We start from the raw sequence: 26,467 nt of genomic DNA, 5'->3' as shown, positions 1-26,467 counted from the left end.
TAATTAAAAAGTACAGGAATACTTAAATTGTCCTTTCTGACGCAGAAAAGTTATGTCCTTTTGAGTTCAAAGTGTTTAGTATTTTTTCAAAAAACTTCTGTTATTTTAGGCTGCTTTTATATAGAACTAACAAAGGATCGGCAGAATGTAGGTTGAGTAACACTGGTTTAAATCAAGCAAAGGAAGGCATTATTAAAAAGTTTGTCAACTCAAAAATCTTGGCTAAAATGCCAAAAGCAAATTCATCTTTTGTAAAGTTATGTTCCACCTAAAGCAATGGAGGTGAAACAAATTCATCACCTCTAATGGATATCAAATACCATTTTTTAAAACATCATAAACCAAGTAATGTTTCTGTTTAAATATGAAGAGCAGAGTTTTCAAAACTAATGAACCCTTAATGAATTTACGTAACTTAAAAAGTTTTAAAAACGAGTACAAGTACAAGAGCATTTTAATTTAATATATTTTTCTCTCCAGCCCGCGCTCCAATATACAACTCAAATAACAAATAATTAAGTTAAAATTTTTCTTTAATTTACCATCTTCTTCATCATGAAAACTTAGAAGTTTTGTCGCCTTAGGTATGGAAGTATCAATTTTTTCGTCCTTTTCTTTAAGCGCAATTCCAGATGAGTTTCCAGTTCCAGTAGAAACTGAAGCTACACATTCTGCTTCTACCGTTGAGGCTTTATCTTTCAGCTCAGTATTTAAGGATTTTTCTTTATTAAGCACAGCTTCACTTGTAGTACTTTCTTCATCAGAATCATTCCGTACTTCTCGCTGGCGAAATTTTCTATTGGGTTTTTTGAAGAGACCCATTATGAAGGTTTGAAATATTTTTGAGCAGTACCGACTGGATTTCTGTCAAGTTTTAAGTGTGAAAACAAAATATCTGAAAGGAAACTTGAGGCATCGAGGAAAAAGAGCGATTTAAAAGATAATAATTAAAGATCTTAAAAGACATCTAATAAATCCTGGCAGCAAAACAGTAAAGAGGGAGAAAAAAACAACAAAGAAGTGTCTATCATGCCGGTAGAGAAGTCTATTGTACATCGTGTACCTCAAGCATCAGCCAATCATTGGTCCCTGTTCAAAAGCTTCTTCCTCCTTTGTCCTAACCATTCTTTTGTATAAAATTCATTTTCAAATTGATGATAAATAGTAAAAAAGTAGTACTGTGATTCAAAATGTAAAACTTTTGCTAGAAAAAAGAAATATCTATTGTAAGGCTCAAAGTTAATCTTGTCGCCGGAGTTTTACCCGCTGTGTAATAAAGTTGCATTTGAAGCAAGTTGGCAACAATGGTGTTTCGATTTTTATAATTGAATTTTTTTTTATTATTAAAGAGCCGAACCGAAATAGCGGTTCTAAAGCTCTGAGCAAATATTAATGTTTATAAATAAAATATTGACTTTTCTTTCACAATTTATTTATCCTAAAAATGCCTCGGGAAATGATAACCCTTCAACTTGGACAATGTGGAAACCAAAGTAATTTTAATTCATACATTTGCGTCTAACCGAAAAGCGCGCGTAATTTACGTATTTCATACTTTTTAAAAACATGATAGTTTTTACCTTGTATAATTTAAGCGTACAATGTAAGACATCAGATAGTCACTTCCCTGATTTTTACTGGATATTTTATTTTGATTTGCAGTTGGCTTTGAATTCTGGAAAAAATTGTGTGCTGAACATGGAATTAGTCCAGGTATATGATTTAATTTTAAATTAAAAAAAAAAGTGTGTTTATTGTTTTAAATTGATTTTGAAAGGTTTTTCTTCGTATTTTCAAGGAAGGCCGTTGTTTCCTACCTATTCTCTTTTTCTAATTTTTTTCTAAACTTATTTTAAATAATTAAAGTAAAAAAATTTTTTAGAAGGGGTATTAGAAGATTTTGCTACTGAAGGAACCGATAGGAAAGATGTATTTTTCTATCAGGTATGATTTATCCTTCTTTATTGCTAAATTTTGATAATTAAATTTGTAAATGGTAAATTTTAATCTATATGTAGATTAAATTAATTGGAGAAAATATCGAGAATTGTTATTTTTTGAAAGCAGTGTTGTTTTATTTGAAAGTTTCTATTTTTTAGGCTGATGATGAACATTACATTCCTCGAGCAGTACTCTTGGATTTAGAACCACGAGTCATTCACACCATCATGAACTCACCATATGCAAAGCTATATAATCCTGAAAATATCTACTTATCAGAATCTGGTGGTGGAGCTGGTAATAATTGGGCAGTTGGTTACTCTCAGGTCAGTGGTTGATCACTGTTTTTATTTGAAGTATTGATCATGAATTTATTTCATTCATTATAAGCCAAACTGTGTAGCATTGTATAACATGAGTTGTTCAAAAGAATTATTGATATTTTTCCGTCATGGCTACATATGTCACATGAGGTATTTTTAATCTTGGCGATAAACACCGCAAGTTCCATGAAAATTTAAAATTAGTACAATATGAACTGCAAACAGCATTTGTAGTGGTGAATATGTTATATTTTTCATAGTATTCCCCTGGGTAGAAAGTAAACAAGTCACCGAGCCTGTGACATATCCTATAATGGGAAAATACTAAATTATTATTCCATACAAATTTGTTTTGAAAAGTGTATTGTATGACAGATAAATAAATTTAAAAAAAAAAAAAAAGTATGAACTTTTGCCTGAAACAACATAATCTATTCACTATTTAATCAAACTAGAAGCGACCACTATTAGTTTAATAGTGATGACTCTGGGGCTTGGTACTGAAATTGTGAAGTGGTCAGTTGTTAGGCGAGTATTGTTTCCTCAGTTCAGGGCATAATTAACAGATCAGGAGGCCCTAGGTCAAACAACCCCTGCCCCTCTAGTCAAACCTTAAAATTTCAGCCATTGGCAAAAACAGTTTTAGCCATTTGGAGGGCCCTAAAACGCCATGGCCTAGTTGGCCTATTGAGTATCTGGTTCTACTTCTTTTGCAGTACAAATTATTGTCAACAATACTGTCCCTTTTCTTTGTGAAATGTTTATCACTATCAAGGGCAGATACAGACTAAAATTTTAGGGGGGGGGGGGGGCATGCGAAGTATGAAAGTTTTTTTTAACTGCTTGGGTGTCAATACAAAGCTGCAAATCGACCAGGAATAAATAATGTGTAAAAGCCGTGCAATGTATGGCAAACATTCATTATTTTAAAATCTATTTTAAGACTGCAGTTATATATGAAGGATTGTCTAAATAAGCCTAGACAGTTTCTTGTGTTGTTTCAATTTGCAGAAGAAAAATAAATTATAGTAGTGTGTAACGGATATGTGCATTATGTTTTTTTTTTAATCAGAAGTTATGATTGATATTATGAAAATGTTTGAAAGTTTTTATTTACATCTGTACTGGATGTAACACTGCAATGGTCTAATGTAATTGAAAAAAGAAAAAAATCTCTAGAACCTTACATAGCTATTGCTGCCATGATCAATGATATGCGTGTTTTAAATAGAAAAACTTATTTTCGAATGATGTGAATCGTTTTCCTTCACCTTTCTTCTGTTTGGTCTAAATCATCCGTGAAGTAAAATGAAATAGTTCTTTTCCCTTCTTTTTTTTTCTTGCATGTAATAGGCATTATATACTTATCCCTTTTAAAGGATGGTTGATGAATATTTTTGATGTTCTTGTTAGTCTTAACTTCATTTTTTGGGTACCTATTTGGGTGTGGGGACGAAGTGTCAAAAATGCTAATGTTATCCTTAAATACCATTCAACTAAAAATACTATTTCTATCTGAATAGATTTTACATGATTATTTCTTTCTTTGCTTTTGTAGGGTGAAAAGTTATATGAAGATATATTTGATATAATTGATCGTGAAGCGGATGGAAGTGAGAGTTTGGAAGGTTTTGTACTGTGCCATTCTATAGCTGGAGGAACAGGATCTGGAATGGGATCATATATTTTGGAACGCATAAATGATAGGTAATTGTTTATGTTAGACAAACGAACTGGAGTTCAAATTTGTGGACCTCACAAATGTGTCTTTGATACAGATAGAGAGATGGGCAATATCATTCTTTTTAATGATCCATTCATCAGAGGATCGTTCATTCTTTCGACGTGTTTAAGGAATTTGTTCATGTGGACGACTTTGTTCACTTCAAAATGTTTCAGGTGTTCTCTCTGCAAGGTATTCTTCAGTATGACACCCCTCCCCCCCTAAAATGGAAGTCTGGGAACTGATGTGATATACACCAACCACCCTTGGTGACTTTTTCCTGTTGGCGCCAAAAAAGTGTCTCCAAGAGAACAATGTATGAAAAGATATGTTGTACATCGTTCCTGGCAATGCTTTTTTGGCACCAGCAGGAATGATCAACAAATACTTTAAGAAGACAATCATTAAAACAACAATAAACATCGCGATATATGTAACAATGATATCAAAAACTATCTAAGAGCACAATACTTAAAAGAAAGTGCACTTACCTTTTTTTGGATTCTTTTTCCTCTACCCCCGCATCAGGCCGTGCACATATGTCCCGCTCTTACAGAAATTATCCTCTTTTTTTATTATTATTATTACGGTAAAATTATTAAACTGTGTTAGTTTTGACAAAAAAAAAAAAAATCCTTATTTTTGCTTTATTTGATATTCTGCCCAATTGACGTCACGTATTATTTCCAAAAATTTTATAAACATATCCTTATTTTTATACTCACAATTCTTTTTAAACAAATAATATGCCAAATAACATTGAAAATCCCCCCCCCCTCTATTATATGCTGGTAGACTACTTTTTACGTGCCTCCATGTGGATTCAATAGTGTTTGTGTGGCAGCCAGTAACAGGATCAACAAAATGCAATTTGTGATTAAGGGTGCTCTTCACTGAGAGTCTGAAAGATTCGGATCTAATGTTAACCTACGAGAAAAGTTGGAGCTTGTTTTACAAATTCCTGTGAAGTTTTCGGGTCAATTTTTTTTTCTGAGTATTTTTCAAGACCATGTCTGTGAATTTTAGTTTTTACTTTTTTGATGTGTCCATTCTCCGATTTTTTAAAATTCAAGAAAAAATGAATTTCTTCGAAAACGAGGTACTGTTGGACATTTCGCTCTGTAAAACATCTGGAACTCGTGCTATCGAAATTTTAAGAACGCCCTAACATGCAAAATATTTCCAGCTCTCTTTTGAGATCTTGTTTGAAATAATGCGACCATTTTTTAAACAAATGTCGGGTTCTAACTATTGAAAAAAATTTCAAAATACGTTCACTTTTTGCATTCGTCCCGCCCCTCATAGTAAACGCCCCTTTTTTTGAGGGGAGAGAGCTAATGGGGTGTAAGATTTATTACCCTCTTCTCTTTTTTCCTAAGGCTTTCTTGAAGAATCAAGTGCTTTTGAAAGTGGTTTCATGTAGATGCGTGCTATTAGCTGTTAAATTAGTAACATCTGCTTTCTTTTTTTTTTTTTCTTTTTTTCAAGTTTGTGGTTTGAAAAGAAATAGATTGGAAAGGGATATTTCTGAGTCAAATTGTTTATTAACAATATAATGAACATTGTTACAATGCTGTCGAATGCGAAAAGTCGACATTTTTCCCTTCCAGTAGAAAAAATATTTTTATATATGGATTAAATCGTATTCCAGATTCCAGATACTAGGTATTTTGCATCGTTTTACATGTGTTTTATGTTACTACAAATGTACACACATAAAGTGCTTTCCACAGTTCAACAAACGTTTTTGAAAATTATTTGTATCTTTAAGAGCCAGACTCGTCAAATTTCTTTAGAAGGTAGATACACATTGAACATGTAATTCAAAACATACAGTAAAATTCATCGAATTTCAGAATCGGGACTAGAAATTTATTTGGTTGAAACAAGTATTTCGTTGCATTAGTGTACGTTGTAATAGGATTTTACTGTATTTCTCTTTAGAAAACTTCCTAAGGAAGAAAACGATGCATAATTTGACCCCAAATAGAATCGTAAAACGTTTCTTATGGGGTCTCAATATTACTCCTTTTTTTAAGACATGTACGATATTATACAGTTTTTAAAACATTACGTGAGAAACAAAATAGCATAATTTTTATTTTCCAGTGCAGCAATGCGAATTGTAGCTAATTTTATTTATATTAAAGACTATTTCCAAGCTTACATTTTGTATCATAATTCCTGTGTTTTACCTCAAGTTTTTATTTATTGCCGGAAACAATGAAAAAAAAATACTTATTTTTAATTAACTGTTTTGGAAATAGCTTAAATATATCAATATTGTGATTAACTGCAAGTTTTGAGTGTTTAAATCAAAAAATCATGTACTTGTGTTATTCCATACTTTCAGAGCGAATCAATCTTGTACAGATAGTCTTTACAATTAAAAAACATGTTTTATATTTTTTTAAGTACGTTTGCTTAAATATTATTTCTCCAACAGCGCTATCATTTTTGGAAAACAACTAAAATTCAGGACAATATTTATTCTTCCAGAAAAAAATAAGTTTTTTTTTTTTTTTTTGAGCAATTGCGAATGCTTATTATCTTTACTTGACCAAAGCTGATGTTGCTCTGATTTTTCAGATTGTCATGATGACAAGAATAACTCTAGCTCGTTGTTTTAATATTTACTAAGAAGTCAAATTTTCGTCGCCATGGTTACTAATTGTTTGTGTTCATTCAAGGTTTAACTTAAGTAGATTTTACTTTTAAAAGGGGACGGGGGTGTAAAATTACATTTCAGAAAAAAAAAAACATCAATGTGGATGAAATTAAAAACAAAATTTCATCCAAATACAAAATTTCCAGATTACTAATACCGACATTTAAGATTGATAAGAAAACAAAAATACAGAAGGCTTTCTGATGTCTTCAGAAACTTTTCACAATAGTTTTTTTTTTTTTTATCTTTTTAAGAGTTTGAAAGCGTTGAAAGAGTTAAAAATGCTTTTCAAAAACATTTATTCAGTTGCGAAAAACATTCCGTACACTAACATACTCATTAAATACATAGGAAATCATGAAAAATATATTAGTAATTTAATATGATTCGGTTAATGTAAAAAACACACCATGCTAGAATTACTAAGCATTGTATGTATTAGTTTTTATGACGTTTTCAGCCTTAAGGTGTGAACAATATAGAATGGGGGTTACAAATTTTCACTGCTTTCTATTTTCATTCTCAGAAGCTAGATCAGTATTTTAATACAATGTTGAAAAAATTAACTACGGGCATTAATGGTTTTCAGGTCACATAAGCACCCACCCCCTCCTCCTCCCTTAAAAAAAACATCATTAAAGATCGTCTTAAATTTCGTTTTTATGACTTTAATTTTGAAAAATTTCGGAAAGGGAGTTTGCGAAAAGTCCTTTGACCATAAAAAATAAGTCGTCTTTGCATTTTTGGAACTTTGATTTCAAAAACCTGCATGTCCCAGAACGTTACTAAAGATGGCCTACAATCATGTTTATAACACTTTGACAATTTTGCCTCCCCCCTAACATCACACTAAGACTGCGTTTTTAGACTATTTCGAAAAATTCCGGGGAAAGCTTCCGAACTCCCCGTTTCCAAATACTACCAGAGATCGTTTAAAACTGCATTTTAAAAATTTTATTTTCGAGAAAATTAAAAGGCATAGCCCCCAAACAGAGTGCTTGGAAAAATAGGGAGTATTTCTGAGTAAATAGTATGCTTACGATAAAGATCATATTAATTAAATATAGAAATGGTTCCCTCTCCTAAACAAGAAGCTAAATCCTTTCTCTCGCTGTACTTACATATTACTAGGAGTCAATAGAATAGAAAATGTGGGATCTTAAAGATTTTTGTTCAGTACGAATGAAAAAATTACTAGTAATTATTTGATTAGAACATTCATTTTATTCTGTGACTGAAGACACGATGCTATAATTTTTCGGCACAGGAGTGCGTAATACAGAACTTTAAAAAAAAAGTTTGTCTTGGTTTTTCTTTTTCTTTTTTTTTTAATTGTGAAATACCCTTACTTGATCTTAAAATTGCTTTCCTAAATGTAAGCTGTTCATTTTCATTTTTGTCGTAGCATTATGTATTTCCTGCAAATCTGTTCTTGCCCTTTTTTTATTTTTTATTATTGATTCATTAAATGCAAGATGCATGAAAACGAGGCAGAGCGATAAAAACTTGAAAATCTGGCAAAGCGAGGCGTTGAGATTTTTTTAACCTAAGTATTTCGAGATTTTTTTTTTCAGGCAGATATATATCTAGGTAATATTTTGGTACCTCCTGAGAAAAAGGACAACCCTTAATATTTATTATGACAACTAACAAGGATCAGATACTCACAAGACTTATTAGAAAATTTTAATAAAAACTCAGTGTGTTGAAGCAGAAGCACTATATACACTATATGACCAAAAGTATTGGGACACTTTCAAAAATTCACATTTTTAGGGATTTCTCGAAAAATAATAGACCAATTGCTCTATAATTTGCTTCGCATAAAATGTATACTCTAGTTGTCATTTTCCAATAAAAATTTAGTCTGATTCATTTAGGGACCAACAACAAATTGAGGAAATAAAAAAAAAGGTTTTTTGATCATTTTTCATTGTAAATTGCTGGGAATAAGCTATAATTTTCAGAAATGAGTTAAAAATTTATCAAAAACTTATTTTTATATTTTTGTGAAAGTATCTCTTATATCCATGGAAATATAAGCATTTCTTTCAAAAATGCAAATTTTTTTTTAAGGTTTTCGCCTCATATCACGCAGAGTATTTCGTCAAACGTTACTAAACTTTTAGAATATTTGACAGCATTTTAGAGAGACATAATAATAAAATTTGAAGTTAAAATATGGAAAAATTGATGAAATATGAACAATTAAAGCAATTAATTTTTTACTGTGCATGCACGGAAGATAGCAATTTATAACGTTCATAATCCAAAACTCAGATACTTCTTACAATCCATGAAAAAAATTCCACCGCAATTTCTTTAAAATTTAAAAAGTTATCAGCGATCTAATGAGCCGAATTTCTATAATTCTAGGATATGCGACAAATGGTAAGGGGTCGTTTGCAAACTGGCAACACTTTCCTGCCATCGTTAGAGTGATTCATGATAAGAACGTATATTTTGTTGCTGGTCCCCTAAATGAATAGCAGACTTAATTGTTATTGGATTTGACCTCTGGAGTATACTTTTCATGTGAAAAAAAATACAGAGCAGAGAGCAATTAGTCTTTTATTTCTCGAGAAATCCGTAAAATTGTGAATTTTTGAAAGTGTCCCAATACTTTTGGTCATATAGTGTATGTAATACCTCATGTATTTTAACGAATTTAGTAACTGGGAATTTGAGACTCTAAAAGTGCTAGGTTTAGCTTTATTCCAAAATTTCAGTGTAAGATAGTTTACAAACATTGAGAGTGGGTGAAGGGGTGATTTGTGCCTTTGAGTTTGGAGCAGGGTGAGCACCCTTGCATACAAACAAAGATCACAGAAAAATCTTTAATTTTTCAAATTCAGGAAATCTTTCTCTGTAGCCGTCCGCGACTTTGCCGTTATGCTCAATTTGAAAGAACTTTCACCATAACAACCCCTTGAGAAATACTATCGTAGCCTTCTCATCTGCATATAGTAATTAGATAAATAAATAAATATTTTTTCAAAAAGAAAAGGATTCAAAGATAAAGATTGGGGGAATTTTCTGGTCACCAGTGGTGAGAAAAGGCAATTATAGTAGCCACATTTTTTGTAGTCGCCACTCCATTTGTAAAACAGGTAACTAACCAACAAAGTAGCATTTAATTTACCACTAAAATATAAATATTATCAGTTCAAATAAAGGTTAATGTAACTAATTAGTGGCATTAATGTTAATTGTACAATCAAGTATTAACTATGCAAGGAGGATCTAGTTTCATTTTTAAGAAGAATGTTTTCTGACAACTCGGATGTGGTTGGGGAGAGTGGCAAACAGGCAGCGGAAGCGAAACAATTTCGCCAACCGATAGCTGGTATTTTTAGTCCCCACTTTTATTCGGCACTTGATTTTTCAAATATATTAAGTAAGATCATCCATTTTTAAAGAAAATGTTTTGGTTAGAATTTAGAGTTCATTTCGTTAAAATTCAGTGTGGTCATACAGGCTATCTTTTTTTTCCTTCCTTTTTTGAAATCATCAATTTTCAATAACGAACATTTTTCTAAAAATAAAATGAATTTATGAATTTATTTATTGCAAATATTCATTCATTTGTTAATTTTTCCTAGATGAGATCTGAAACTGTATTAATGGGGGAAAAAATCTTCGTTCCAAAATAATTTTAGTGCGAATACAAATAAATTAATATCACAAGTAGGATTGCAAAATGCGCGACAATGTAAAATGCTGCGCCTTTTACATTGAGTTATTTTTCTTTTACCTATGTAGTCAAGACTCAAGAGGGAAAGAACTAGAATTTCCTTGGAAGGGTCTGTAAAAAGCTGCGGTTTCATTTCGCCGACAGCTATACCTCCCTTGACTTGCACAGCAGGGGGAGCGTCCGGTCTGTCCCCCTGCAAAATGTTGAAAGAAAAAAATTCCTTTCCTGAACTTTCCCAACGTTCTAAACCCATGTAGCAATTGTTTTTGAAAGAAAAACTAATTTTTTAAAACTCGTCGTTTATTTGAACACTTAATCATAACTATTTACAGGATAATAAAATAAAAACAGAATTGCTTAAAAACAAAAACGATCTCCATCTATCAACTTGATAGTCACCCTCACTCACTCATTCCTTCCAAACACCACCTCATTCCTTCTCAATGCACGTGTCTTATGCACGTCGACTCGGCACGTGCCGATCGCCGATTGGCGATGACGTCAATCGCGTCGGCCTGCACTCATCCGACGTGCAAGAACGAATTTGCACGGGAATCAATAATGTTTTCAATAGCCAACATCGGCCCCCTTCCCGTGCAAATCACTCTTCAAACATACTATCACTTTCACAACATCTATTGCAAATGTAACTAACATTTCAAAAACACAATACATAAATATCACCAGCATTAAATCAAAAAAATTGGAATTTGAAGAAAAACTAATAAGTAAAATGTTCAGCATAACTAATGTTTAAAAAGTTCACTTTGGAATAAAGTCAAAAAGTTCAAAGTCCATGCATGCAACTCAAAATCATGCAGCATCTCGCTGGTCAAAACGTAAAGTCCGGAAAAGTAATTATTTCCAAAAGAAAGCACATTCAAACAAACACCTTATCACAAAATTTCTTTAACTCCAATCTAGTAGGTGGCTTCGTAAACAAATCTGCAACATTTTCTTTCCCAGAAACAAATTTCAAACTAAAAATTTCATCATTTACTAAATTGCGAATAAAATAGTATCTAACGTCTATATGTTTCGTTCGTGCATTTTCTACACTTGATTTCGTGAAATCAATTGCCAATTTGTTGTCGCAAAGTAAAGTACAATCTCCAAGACTGAAGTTCAAATTTTTATCCGCTAGTACATTTTTCAGCCACACAGACTCTTTCGCCGCGTCAGCTAATGCGATATATTCGGATTCCATCGAGGACAGACTCACACATTTTTGCTTCGTTGTTTTCCATACGATAGGAACTTCGTCGATAAAAATTATTATTCCTCCCAATGAAACTCTATCGTCCGTACTTGCAGCGTAATCGTCATCTGAAAAACTTTTCATTTCAATGTTTCGCACTTTGGACAAGTTCAGCTTATATTCTTTGGTAGACCTAACGTAACCTAGAAGCTTAAGTAGTATTTCCCAGTGTTTGATTCCGGGATTTTCCTGCACTTGCGATAAAACATTTACCGCGTAGGTTATGTCGGGGCGGGCGCGGTTTGCTAAAAATGCTAAACTCCCGAGCAAACTTCGATAGGGAATTCTTTCCATTTCTCCTATTTCGCATTTCGAACTTGGGCAATCTAATTTTGAAATAACAGTTCCTTTTACTATGGGTAAAGAAGTTATCGGGATTTTATATTCTTTATATTTTTCACAAATTTCTTCTATGTAACTTTGTTGATGCAAATACAAATTTTTATGATCTTGACAAAATTCGATCCCTAACAATTTTCTCGTTTCTCCGAGGACTTTCAGATCGAAAATTTTTCACAGACTTTTTATGACTTCATCTATATACTGGTTTTCTTTTCCGAATATTACGATATCATCTACGTAGAGTAATAGGATGGTATTTCGTCCTTTAAAAACGCAATTACACCATTCTACTTTAATGAAATTAATATTTTTTAATGCTTTCTCGATTTCTATATACCAGTTTCTTCCGCTTTGATGTAGTCCGTAGATTGACTTTTTCAGAAGACAAACTTTATTTTTATCTTTACAAAAACCTACGGGTTGGTGCATATAAATACTTTCCTTTAATTCGGCATATAAATAAGCATTTTTGATGTCTACTTGACAATTTTTCCGACTATAAAAACAAACCAAAATACAAAAAAATAGTCTAATAATTGAAAAATTGACTACTGGGCAAAAAATAGCGTCAAAATCTTCTCTCCTTTGTTGAAAACCTAAAATTACCAACCTCGATTTGAATCTTGAAATTCGATTATTTACATCCCTTTTTACGCTGTACACCCATCTATTTCCTAGTATAGTTTTGTTCGGCGGTCTCTCAACTAACTCAAAAACTTTTCTTTCTTTCATTGTATTTAACTCGTCGTTCATGGATTCGATCCAATCTTGAGCATTTTCGGATTCTATAGCGTCCTTGAAACTTGTCGGAATTTTCACCTCAACAATGTTTGCTTCATTTTTTTCAGTTTCGCGTTCCGTATCATTTGCAAATTTAATCTTTCCCGAAAAAACATTCTTTCCGCTAAAATCAAACAGCTGTTTTTCGAATTTTAAATTTTTACTTTTGCAATATTTTTCTATATCATTACATGATCTAAATCTTTGTTTCGTTCCCTCTAAGAAATAAATGTCATTTCGCGTTCCGTCTGGTCTCGGCACTGCATTTCTAACCCAATTCAATTCTGATGCGCTTTTCGCAAATTCAGATCCGTTTTCTTCTTCGGAAACTTTCTCAGTTGAATCTTCACTAGATGTTCCATCTTCATCGCGATGTTGCGCGCTTTCTTCCTCATCTAACTCGTAATGGAATTCCGAGTATTGAGTTAGTTTTTTTAGGTTTTTCTATTGGGTCCAGGACTTCTTCCACTGCATTCTTATTTTCATTAAACTTAACATTACAAGTTTCAATTACTTTTCGCTCGTTAATTAACCAAATTCTATATCCTCTGGTATTTATCGCATATCCGATCATTATTCCCTCAATTGCACCCATTTTGAATTTATTTCTCCGTTGTTTTGAAACATTAACGAAAGCTTTACTACCGAAAGCTTTTAGGAATACTACCAAGGGTTTTCTTCCGAAAAACATTTCAAAAGGGGTTTTGGTTGTTTTATGACAAATTCGATTCCAAGTGAAAGTGAAACAATATAACGCTTCCGCCCACAATTCATTGTTCATTTTCGTGTCTTTTAGCATTGCTTTTATCCCGTCTAAAGCTGTCTTGTTGAAACGTTCGCAAATCCCGTTTTCCTCTGGTGTATAAGCATTTGTTCTTTGGGCTTGAATACCGTAAGAACTTAAATACCGTTCAAACTCTTCATTGCAAAATTCGCCCCTGTTCTCTGTACGAATGCTAACAAGTTTCTTTCCCGTTATTCTTTCCATTTTCTTATGATAGTGGATGAATTTGCTTAAAACTTCATCTTTTCGTTTTAAAGTGTAAACAGTCACAAAACGACTAAAATCATCAATTATCGAAAGAAAATATCTACTCCCACTTTTTGATGGCGTTGGTAGAGGACCACGAACGTCCATAAAAACTAACTGTAGTGCAGAGTTTGAGGTCTTAGGATTTGATTTAAAAGAAATCCTAGTTGACTTAGCTAGAATACAAACTTCACATTTTTCGTCTGGTTTTTCTATTTTTGGAAGACCATTCACGCTTTGATTTTTACTAGTATCTCGGATGTAATCATAATTTATATGACAAAATCTCCTATGCCAAAGGTTAGAGAGTTGATTTTGTTTATTAGTTCCAGCATTTACATTAAATCCGACTTCTGTTTGTTTATTTTCTACAATTTGCGTTTGTTTAACAGTACCGGCATTTACGTTGAATCCGCTTTCTACATGTTTATTTTCTGCAGTATCGTACGCAAACAGTTCTACATAGTATAAACCCTCTTCTCTCCTTGCATGAAATAACTTTTGCCAATTATTAAAGAACACGCAAATTTTTCCTTTACTTCCAACAAAATGTGCACCGGCTGCTTCTAAACGTGCACCGGAGATTAAATTTCTTCTCATGTTTGGGTTGTATAAAACGTTTGTTAACTCTATCCAATTAACTTTCCCGTTCATTTTTACAGCAAATCTCACAGTTCATCTTCCCAAAACTTTACTATTAGCATTTCCCACTGCCAAAGCCATATTTACATCGGAAATTTCTTCGAAATTTTTCATTAAGTTCTTGTTATTACAAAAATTCGTTGTTGCCGCACAATCAAAAATCCAGTGAAACTGATTTCTATTACAATCTTTACCAGCTTGTGATTCAGAGGTCGAAATGTAACTCTCAACTAACATCGAATATTTATCATTGAAGTTCGAAAAGTTATTACAATTTACGTTACTTTTACATTGCGCGATCAAATGTCCGTATTGATGACATCTATGACACGGTCCTATTAACTTTCTATCCTTCGTATTTTTAACAAATTTAGCATTTCCTCTGTTTTCGTTTACTTTTCCTGTCTTCTTGCTTCTATTAGTAATATTGAAAGCACTCACCTCAGGTTTTTCATTGTCAGCTTTTACCTGTTTCAGTCTACTTTCTTCTTTCACCAGCTCCTCAGCAATCTTGTTGATGTCAAAATCTTCATCACTCCAACGGTAAATTAGTTGGATTATACCGGTATATTCCGGGGGTAGATGCCTAATAACTTGGAAACCTTGAAAAAGCGAATCTAAACTATGGCCCGCGTCATACAATTTCTTCACTGCTAATTTAACTCTAGCTATAAAAAGATCCATTTCTTCGTTATCTTTATAACGGATGTTAAAGAATTCATCCAAAAGTTGTATAACTCTGGTACGCGTTTTTGGTTCAAACTCAGCTTGCAGAATCTCCCATGCTTTCTTGCCATCTGCAGTGTCCTGAATAAGTGGTCTGAACTCAGGCTTTATAGCATAATAAAGTGTGGTATAAGCGCGATCCTGCAACAGGAGAAATTCGCTACGCTCACGACTAGTTGCCTTTTCATCTAAAGCGACTACTTTCCCTTCAATAAATTTCCAACATCCTTTATCGAGAAGTAAGACTTTAACATCTATTTTCCATCTATCCCAGTTCTTTTTGCTAAGCAGTTCAAAACCTTCGGGGAGCAAAGCCATGGCTGTAAAGCAATGTTCAAAATTTCTAATTTAAGCTTGAAAATCTCCATACTTTAAAAAGCTCATAAGATTTTTCAATCCTTACGGCCCCCAAAGCCGATATATTTCTCAAATAAAATAGTGCAACATGGGTATGGCCCATAACCTGTTGAAAGAAAAAAATTCCTTTCCTGAACTTTCCCAACGTTCTAAACCCATGTTGTTTTTGAAAGAAAAACTAATTTTTGAAAACTCGTCGTTTATTTGAACACTTAATCATAACTATTTACTGGATAATAAAATAAAAACAGAATTGCTTAAAAACAAAAACGATCTCCATCTATCAACTTGATAGTCACCCTCACTCACTCATTCCTTCCAAACACCACCTCATTCCTTCTCAATGCACGTGTCTTATGCACGTCGACTCGGCACGTGCGGATCGCCGATTGGCGATGGCGTCAATCGCGTCGGCCCGCACCCATCCGACGTGCAAGAACGAATTTGCAGGGGAATCGATAATGTTTTCAATAGCCAACACAAAATGTGACAGGTCACATGATCCACACTTTCATCGGTCACCGTTCGTTCTATTGGTTGTTGAAGTGTCAATCATTTCACTGATGTACACTGATTTCGTTTAAAGAAAAGGCCCATTTTCAAGCGAGATCGTTTTTCTTCCCCACTGAAGAGCAGCCTTAACTGTTAAATGATTGTATCCCTCTTCCCCTAATGTATCATAAGCCCTCCAACAATCTGAGTAAACTGTTGTTCCTGGCAATATCCACTGTTTTATGACTTGAAATAAAGTTTCTGTTGGGAATTCCAAATAATATTATCAATTATTTGTTTATTTTGATACATTTGGCTTTAATTAAATCCTTATTTTCTTTTATCTTGCAAAGTCACAAATGCTAATTTCAATGTATGTAACGTATTTCCCGATCTTAGACACGTGCGTGCCTTATGTCATGAAATGACGGAAGTTCCTTATCCATTTGATTGGCCTCTGTTCTAACATCGGGAAATGCGCATTTCACATGCAAACAACTCTGGCTGACTATATATGTTGCTTCTGTAGCTCAGTTGCTCTCTCTCTGTTAAGGCGCCGTATTTTAGTTTCATAGTCAGCCAAGTCGGCTACTTGCCGTCATGCTCTCGAATAGGCATTTTGTAACAGTAAACTTTATCTGTAAACCTTAAGTTTAAATAACTAAAACTAAGATTGCATAAATGATTCTTCATTTGTCATAATGCAAATTTACAAATAATGGTTTTGCCTGTTTTACTAAACTATCTATGCTTCGAGAGAACTTATTTTGCAATATCAATTTTCATACGTAAATAGCTCGCCAAGGATACCACTGTATAATATCACCAAGGAGGAAATAAAGTCATAATTTCAAATATAGGTATTATTTTCTGAAAAGGACTCCAGTTACACTCTGCAACTAAAAATACACTAATTAAATTAGTCATCGGTGCGATAACTTCATTGATAAAACCTCATCGCACAATAGTTTCCCTCCCCCTTTCCCCAACAGCAACCAAAAAAATTCTACCCGAACCCCGTTCAACCCCCCCAAAAACCCATTGTCCCTCAACTGCGTGACCCCGATTATATTTCCGCTTTCCAAATTTTGATTCATCTACTTCAATAATTCCCCCCCCCCCCTATTTTTTTGGATTTTAATTCTACATAATTTAAAATTTCTTCGTTTATATAATTTCTAAAATCTGCTAAAGTATGAGATGAAAAAAAATATTGCTTTTCAATATCTGCAGTCTTTGTTCCTATTATTATTTCATATGTCAACAAAAATAGCTCTTCAAATGTTAATTTACTTAAACTGAACCATGAACCCCATCTAATTGTTGTTTCTTTACCACAAACTTTTCCCCCAATAACCTTTTTGCAAACAAACAAAAACCCATCTGAACATCTTTTTGTTGCTTTAATTTTCATTACGGAATTACATCGAGAATATAACATTTCATTTTGAATCAACCCAATTTCCCTCAAAAATTCTAAAAAAACATCCTTATTTTCAATTAATTAGTAAATAAAAAATCTGTTTAGCACTCCGGTACGTCCAAAGGTTGGACGATCTGACGAAAAATTAAAAGATGACTCAGTCATAAATTTCAATTGATATTTTTCAATAACACTGCAAACAGAACTCATTTCAAATTATAAAACTCAACTAAATTAACAGAAAATAGTAACAATAAGAAGAATACTCTAAAATAAAGTTTAAATTGAAACTTTATTTTAGAGTATTCAACTGAAAATTACTTCAAATTAAAATCCCCCTAAGAGCGTAACATATGTGCACCTACCTCCACGGACACACGTGCGAAAAGAATTAGTTCACATCTCTACTTCCCAGGTGTATTCTGCAGGGTTACTAGGGGCTACCGAAAAATGCTTTATCGCCAACGTTGGCGATTTTCAAAATGAGCTAAAAATTCAATCCTCGCCAAGGGGGGTGGGGGTGTATATCACATCTGTACCGAACTCTGTATCCGCCCTTGACTGCACCTTGGACAATGAAACAACTAACTTTTTTGCCTCCCTGTAAAAGTAACTGAGAATCACTGAGCAGTGTTTACATTTTTACTTAATGTTTCAAGCAAGTGGCTATAAAATCAAAGTATTGGGGTGTTTCTTATTTTTAGTGCCACTTAAAGAGACTGGTTCCTCACAAATAAAAATAAGTAAGTACAATTAAAGCATGGGTGCCCATATGAAAAATTTTAAGAGGGGACTCGGACACTACGCACAAATGTGTTGTGAAGAGTTCAGGGGTGCCGACTTGCAAAAATTATTGGGGGGATAGGACATCACCGGGGTTTAGGGTGTTATGTAATCCCTCGGAGGTCCCCCACCCCAAATAAAGGTCAGATTTTTGTACCTTAAAAATGCTATATTTTCTGTTGTGTATAATTTTAATAAATAAACAATATGTGACAAAATTGGTTTACAAATTTTCTGGTTCAACTTTTAAATCATATCACTTGTCTTAGTAAGAGATTTTTTTGCTCTATTTTATGGGGAGCCGTGCAGTGCCGTAGCTAAGCATTGATATTATAAGGTAGGAACAACACTTGACTTGAATGGAAAGGCACTCCCAGAGACGCCAACTTTTTAAAAAATGGGGGGGGGGGGGGGAAACCGGGGGAAATTTTCTAAATTTGAGATGGAAAATAGTGAGTTTTAAAGTTTTTTTTAAGCATTTTAAAGTCATATAATCAACATTAGAACCCCAAAAACTCGACAAGCCTGACACATATTCTTTGGCTTTGAAAAAAGGAAAAAATAAATACAAACACGCACAGTATTTTCGTAAAAAGGTAATTTCATTTACGCATGTTTTTTTTAAGACCAGTTGTTTTTTCATTAGTTATACCGGCTAACATATTCAAGTGTAAACGCAGTCTCTCAATGTCTAGGTTATTTTTGAAAACAATTTATTTTTCAAAATTTGTTTCACCTCTGTTTAATAAAAGCAAGCACTCTTGTTCAACTGCAATGATCTGTGTGAGTCTAGTTGATGTAAACCGCCCAATAATGCAAGATTTCACCATTTGACAAACCTCAATGTAAAGTGCCTTTGGGATTTTGAATGCTTGCGGTGAGCTGACTTCGTTGTTTTCATACTTTGGTATAGGTCGATTCCGAGGAAGCGAAGGAACATCATTTTGTGAAGATTTTTCTTTTAAACACAATTCCCAAAGTATTCAAAACTATCACGCCTCCCATTTAATATACAAATCAAAAACTCATATATTTTTTTCCAGATCAGCAACACTTAGAAGAGTGCGCCGCAGCGCTGCCCACCGGCAACAGATTTGACCAGTAAGTTCGCGCACTGGGACAAATTCTAAGTGTGCTTGCAGCACTATAACACCATCATTATTCCCACTACTCGTTTTCAGTTAACCTGCTTACTACCCTAATAATTATTTGTTTTAACTCATTACTGAATGTGTTTTACAAGGTAAATTATCTTCAAACAAGGAAAATAAAAGATAAATTTATGAGTTTAGAAAACATAATATAACTAATACTTTTCTTGATTTATTGGGGGGGGGGCTCTGCCCCCTTAAAAATATTTTTGAGGGGACTCGGGCCCCCTCAGGGTCCATGGAGTCGGCGCCACTGGAAGAGTTACAAGTGCGGCCTCATGTGAAATATGTTTCAAAAGTCATTTGAGCACTAAAATATGATTTATTTAAGTCAATTTCAAATCACATGAACTAAAAGCCCCTTAGATTGTTAACTAGCGGCACCCAGGAGGGAAGGGGCTATGGTGCAGACAGCGCCATTGAATATTTTAAAGGAATTCACTTAATAGGGGTTTTTTTATGCCATTTGGGGGGGGGGGGGCAGAGAGTTGCTCTGTAGAGTTCCAGGTGAATGGGATACCTTCTTTGGAAAGGGATGGTAACCTTTATGGTAAGTTATGTTGTTTGGATTTTTCTTATTCACATAACACCAGTCATCTACTTGTAGCTCAGTAACAGACTTTTTTTTTCAGTAAGTTACTGCCCTATAGCCAGGGCTAAGGCAGAAATACATGAAATACACCACCAGCTCAGTCATTCCAGCCAAGGACTGCAGTTTCGTGCTTATTCCAGCTCAGTCAGCTCCTAAGTCGGGCTAATGAGTGCTAATAAGCACGAAACTGCAGTCATCGGCTTTAATGACTGAGCTGGCAGTGTATTTCACATGTAGACTTTGTTTTATTTGATCAAACATCAAAAATCACTATTAAATCTAGTGCAGATCATCTGCATCTGCATGCTATAATTTTGCCCTTCATAGCTGACGTAACATTCACTCCTTTGATACCTGGAGTATATTTTACATTTTTGCACAGGTTATCTTCAAGTTAATATCAACTTGATTGAATAAAAATACCTTTGTTGAATGTGTAGGATACTTCATTATATTAAGTAAATCAGTTGATGAATGAATTTTTATGTTACTCAATTTATTGATACTGTTCTGCCGAAAAAAAGATTTTGCCTTTTCTTTCACTCTGTCACTAACCTCTTTGCCATGCATGTAGTTAAGCAAAAATTTAAATTAAATATTTGTTAGGTGAGCCATTCCATTTCAGATCAGGCAGGGTCTGTCACATGACCATCACCGATTTTTTTTGAAAAAAATACAGTAGTTATAACTAAGGGACATATGAAATATCCCAAAAGGATTTTGCAAGAAAAAAATTTTTTCTTCAGTTACAGCCTATTAAAATTCTGCACAAAATCCGCCATTTTGGAAAAAACCGGCAAAACACTCCATTTCAAATGGACATTATTTCAAAAGTATTTAACCTATTTGAATAATTCTTTTTTCTAAAAATAAATAAGGACCCATATATCCTCTAGACATAGTTTTTGAAAGTTTAGTTAGGTTTTTTGATAAAGAAAAAAAAATCATTTTTGTCGTGAAAAAACTGCATTTTTACCGATTTTATGATTTTTTTTCCTCCATGAAAAAAAAGTTTTTTTTACTAAACGGAGATGGCAGTCTAAAGCCCTTATATGATACCTTCATAACATATTTTATTATAATCCTTGGATGCATACAGCCTCGGAAATAAAATTTGAAATTTTGAAAATTTTCAAAAATTAGCGATTTTTGAAGTGATTTTACTCAAAAAACTCATTTTTTAAAAATCTAAAAATTGGCTCATTTGAACCCCATATAATGCTTAACAAGTGGGTAGACACCGCATCCCGTATTTTTTCCCATAAAATGTTTTATGATTTTTTGAAAGTGACCTTATTGCCCATGGCATGCACGTAAAATAAAAATTTCTAATAATTTCAGTAACTGAAGTTCTGGTTATATTAATGCCTAATAACTACAATAAAGGTGCCCTTTATCAGGAACAACTAAAATCTTACTAACTTTTAATAATGTAGCAGTATCAAACCGCTTCTGATGACCCAGTCAATTTGTCTTTTTGTACTTTGTTAAATAAATATATTTTTCTGCTGATCAGTGACTAATTGTTATGGGAGCTGAGATCCCATACTTCCTTATTTGTTTCACTCAAATTTTTGTATTTTTGACCGAATTCAGGCCACTTAAGCATTAAAATAAGTTCTGAAGACTATAGGGATCCTGACCTTCTTTTGTTAGAAATTGGATCCCTGGCTATAATAGCTACCTTTGGTGAGATCTGTTTGGTTACCTCAACTTACAACCATGTTCAATTAATTATTTCTCTCATAAAACAGTGGGCTTTTTAAATTCTTAAACTACAAGTGAGTTTTGCGGTATGAATTTAGTATACATATTCTTACGTATAAAAGTAATCATACTAGGTAGGATCCAAAAATTATGTGACAACATTCGCATATGTCAACCAAAACACGAAATTAACTTAATCGTTTTAAATGCATTGTATTGTTCTTCCCTTTGATGGTTTCCCCTGTCGCGTAATTGAGTTGAAGAGAAAGAGAATTGAAAGAGAAAAAATACGATTCGTTGCTGCATATAAAAAGTAACGGTGAATGCATAGCTTTGGAGACAAAATAAACTAATATTTATAAAAAGAAATATAGCTTTTTACTGTTTCTGATAAAATACATCATTATCGTAGCTATTAGTCATTAATATAATCACCAAAGGCTCTTCTTCTATCTAAATGCTACACACAGAGTCTTACAAAAAGACGAATTGACTAGGTCATCAACAGCGGTTTGTTACTGATATGTTATTAAAAGTTAGTAAGATTTTAGTTGTTCCTGATAAAGGGCACCTTTATTGTAGTTATTAGGCATTAATATAACCAGAATTTCAGTTATTGAAATTATTAGAAATTTTTATTTTACATGCATGCCATGGGCGATAAGGTCACTTTCAAAAAATCATAAAACATTTTATGGGAAAAAATACGGGATGCGTTGTCTACCCACTTGTTAAGCATTATATGGGGTTCAAATGAGCCAATTTTTAGATTTTTAAAAAATGGGTTTTTTGAGTAAAATCACTTCAAAAATCGCTAATTTTTGAAAATTTTCAAAATTTTAAATTTTATTTCTGAGGCTGTATGCATCCAAGAATTATAATAAAATATGTTATGAAACTATCATATTAGGGCTTTAGACTGCCATCTCCGTTTAGTAAAAAAAAACTTTTTTTTCATGGAGAAAAAAAATCATAAAATCGGTAAAAATGCAGTTTTTTCGCGACAAAAATTATTTTTTTTCTTTATCAAAAAACCTAACTAAACTTTCAAAAACGATGTCTAGAGGATATATGGGTCCTTATTTATTTTTAGAAAAAAGAATTATTCAAATAGGTTAAATACTTTTGAAATAATGTCCATTTGAAATGGAGTGTTTTGCCGGTTTTTTCCAAAATGGCGGATTTTGTGCAGAATTTTAATAGGCTGTAACTGAAGAAAAAAAATTTTCTCGCAAAATCCTTTTGGGATATTTCATATGTCCCTTAGTTGTAACTACTGTATTTTTTTCAAAAAAATCGGTGATGGTCATATGACACTTTTCATACCTGCTTGCCTGATTTGAAATGGAATGACTCAGGTATGAAAATAATTTTCCCTTTGGTTTTATTCTCTTTCTTCAAGTACAACGCTTTTTAAGCTCATATTCATACATTAAACATTGTTTGATTTTTTTCACTGGGGCATAGTTTTAGAATCAGCGCACAATATTTTTAGATGAATCATTTAAAACAGCCTCTTCTTAACACTCAAATGTAAAGATCCAACATTTGAAGAAAATCATACAAAAACGTTACGTGTGTTACCTCCTTTATAAAGCTGTAATAAATATTTTCTACCAAATGTAGAAACATGAAACTTCAGGTATATTACTGACACATTAAGTTAATTTATAATATGAAACATTTTTCTTTTAGCCTGCTAATTTAGGTTAGGAGAGAAACTTTACTACTATGCGTTACGTGTGTTACCGAAAAAAAAATGGTCTGAGTATTTTTTTAGGGTTAAAATTTTATTAAAAGTCAAAAATATGGCTTTTAAATTTATAACTGTGCTTTTTTTTTTTGTGCTGCCTGCATGCTACCTAATATGGCCAAAATCTGATATAAAAAATGTTTTCATCACAAAATTGATGCTGAAATTGAAAACAGTAGATATTTTAATATCAGTAGATAATCTAAAAAAAAGATTTGTTTTCAATTTATATAAAAAAAAATATTTCATTGAGTTAGGACCACTTTTCATGGAATCGCCGTACCGCAGATTATGTTATTTAGTTTTATTTTAAAAACTAAAAACTAAATTATTTTGTATTTGTTACTGAAAATACTCATAATGAGTATTCTCAATTTGAAAATATATATTTTTGAATCTGAACTTGCATATTAATTGCTTACAATTCAGCAAGTCAGGCTCAAATTTACGTTCAGTGTATTTATCATTTAAGCAGCATTTGCATATTTATGGATGTAGCGACTTCAATAAAATATTTTCTTTCTTATTAAATCTTGAAAACAGTTATAATACCTTGGTGGCGGAACAACTAATACATGCATATGAAGAAATGATTTGGATACTTAGCATACTAATAAATGATTTGCAAACCTCTAATATTTTTGAGCTTAGGTGTTTTGAGCTTAGTAGCTTAGCCAGAAATTACCTACTGGGTTCGGTGTTAGGCCATAAACTCTCATATGTATATAAACTACCATATTAAGAGTTGGAAATATGTGTTGAAAACAAGGGCTCCGGGAGAGGGGGGGGCTCCCTCTAAACTATATCTTCTTGTCTTGAAGTACCTTATATCAAAATGAATTCTGTTTAAATTGGTTACGTGAAAAATTTCATTAATAGCTTATGTGCTAAGATCTTTATTGTAAAAACTATCTAAAAGGTGTTAACTAGTATGCACTGATTCATCCGTCACTTAGCTGATTATTTATAATTATACTGAAAATTTCACACTTTGATTCTATGGAGTTGATAGAAAGTTTTTATAATTCATAGTATGTCCTCTCTCTGTTAATTAGTAATTCATATTTTTAGGTTCCCAAAGAAGCTCATTGAAACATATTCAGTATTCCCAAATCAAGATGAAATTAGCGATGTAGTTGTTCAACCTTACAACTCTCTCTTGACCCTCAAAAGATTAACACAGAACGCTGATTGTGTGGTGGTGTTGGATAATACAGCGCTGAATAGAATAGCAGCCGAAAGACTTCACTTATCTAACCCCAGTTTTTCTCAAATAAATACTTTAGTAAGAGTTTATACTTTTAATATAGCTTTTTAATACTTGATATATGTTATATTACTATGTAATTGCATGATTCCTTTCTAATTTGTGTGTGTCAACATTCTCATTTAGGTTTTGCAGCAGCTTTCTGCATTTTAAACCTTATCTTTAGTACATATGGTAAAATCTTCCACATTTTTCATTCATACTTTTGAATAAATGTATTACATGAATCCAGGGGTTTCAAAAATCGAGACTCTTCATTTATGTTCTGAAGTTATAATTTCATGGCAGGAGTGAGCCTCTTTGTAAGGCAACGAGCTCTACTCTGATTAAATCTTACTTCATTTTTCAAAAGTGCCAAATTGGGCAGTAAGTTTCTATCTTTTGCCAAATAGTGCATGAAATAGCATTAACCCAGACCATCTATTTCTTTGTTGTTCTATTTCAGTCGCTTGTGACTCTGCTTCGTCAATATTGATCCTTTTTGTTTTGTGTATATTTTTAGCTCTGAAAAATGTTGATAACTTTATGACCAGTGAAAACATCATAGGTATGCTCCGGAAGTTGTTGATAAAGTATTTTTTGACTTTTTCCAATTTAAATTCATTTTTTGAAGATTTTTACTGTATTTATTTTTATTATTTTTTCCTCTTCACTTTTGAAAGCTTTTTTTCTAAGTCTTATCACTCTCTCATTTTTTCTTGAAACCTTCTCATTAAAATTAAGTTTGATTAATCTTATAAATTTTAGAAATGCTAAACCAAAAGTTTTCAGGGTCGACTTTCAAAAAAAAAAAAAACACACACACACACACAACCTGCTAAGCTGATGCATCATCCCTTCAGTGGAAGGGGGGTAATTCTGATTTTTCACTTAAAAAAGAGAAGTAGGGAGAAATTTGCTAATATTTCAATTTAAAAAAAAAAAAAAAGTGAATATCACATAATTTACATGTATGTAACCATTTATTTAAAAATTTATTCAATCATGTCTGTAAGCATTGAAAAAAGGTTTTCCCTACAGAAATACTTTTTTCAAAATAAGACAATCCTTTCTGTATGATACTGTAAAAAAGCTTTTAATTATTCAGTGTAATTTAGAACCTTTCATTTAAAAAAAGTATTAAACTTAATTTAAATATCATGTTTACCACAAATAAGTTGTTATAATTTTTACTTAAGATTTGATGATGTTGTTAGTATTATTTTTCAAAAAACAAGTATTACTGCTTTAATGGAATTTGACCTTTCAGTTTGTGTTGAAGATTTTTCTATGCATGTCCTGTTTTTCAGCATCTAAAATGATTAGATCGTTAAAGTGCGCAATGAATGAAGATGTTATCTCCCTTAACTTACAATAAACTTCTATTATCCACAGACTTTCACACTTAAAAATATATATATATATATATATATATATATATATATATATATATATATATTTCAGGGTTGTGACCAAGGAAAGGCTTTTAGGGGTCAAACTCCTCCTATTGGGGAAAAAATAATGAAAAGCCAAATGAAGAAAAGCGTACATTTGACTTAGAATTAAGAAAAACTGATGGAAGACCCGCTAAATGAGCTGTCAATACAAATCATTAACTGCATTTAATATTGCTTCTTATAAGGATGTTATGATGACTTTGGCATTTCATAGAAAGAAATGTGTGTGGCCGCTATGAAGATGCATAGTAATTGTTTGATAATTTAATTTGCATTTGCAACAAATCCCTTCCTATTTAGTTTGCTAACTGTTATCTTAGAATAGAAAGCTTATTTCTTTAGTACATGTTGCAATATACCGCACAATAAACAAATAGCA

At 32.7% G+C, this 26,467-nt stretch overlaps 2 protein-coding genes across 2 annotated transcripts in view; one reads left to right on the top strand and one right to left on the bottom strand.

Moving 5' to 3' along the window:
* The window catches only part of LOC129225535 (PAX3- and PAX7-binding protein 1-like), a 58,536-nt gene extending 57,542 nt beyond the window's left edge, over positions 1–994 (bottom strand). Inside the window, exon 1 of the mRNA XM_054859973.1 lies at positions 543–994. Coding sequence (XP_054715948.1) covers positions 543–822 — 280 coding nt within the window. The 5' untranslated portion in view covers positions 823–994. The remainder of the gene's footprint in view (positions 1–542) is intronic.
* Positions 995–1,356: 362 nt separating this feature from the next.
* Positions 1,357–26,467, top strand: part of LOC129225791 (tubulin gamma-1 chain) — a 40,721-nt gene continuing 15,610 nt past the window's right edge. The window contains exons 1-6 of the mRNA XM_054860301.1: positions 1,357–1,493; positions 1,663–1,713; positions 1,883–1,944; positions 2,100–2,267; positions 3,823–3,971; positions 24,457–24,670. Coding sequence (XP_054716276.1) covers positions 1,445–1,493; positions 1,663–1,713; positions 1,883–1,944; positions 2,100–2,267; positions 3,823–3,971; positions 24,457–24,670 — 693 coding nt within the window. The 5' untranslated portion in view covers positions 1,357–1,444. The remainder of the gene's footprint in view (positions 1,494–1,662; positions 1,714–1,882; positions 1,945–2,099; positions 2,268–3,822; positions 3,972–24,456; positions 24,671–26,467) is intronic.

This window comes from Uloborus diversus, chromosome 7 (genome assembly GCF_026930045.1).
Source record: "Uloborus diversus isolate 005 chromosome 7, Udiv.v.3.1, whole genome shotgun sequence".
NCBI classification, from domain to species: Eukaryota; Metazoa; Arthropoda; class Arachnida; order Araneae; family Uloboridae; genus Uloborus; species Uloborus diversus.
Note: the sequence above shows the minus strand (reverse complement) of the source record. Positions and strands in the feature narration are given on the sequence as shown.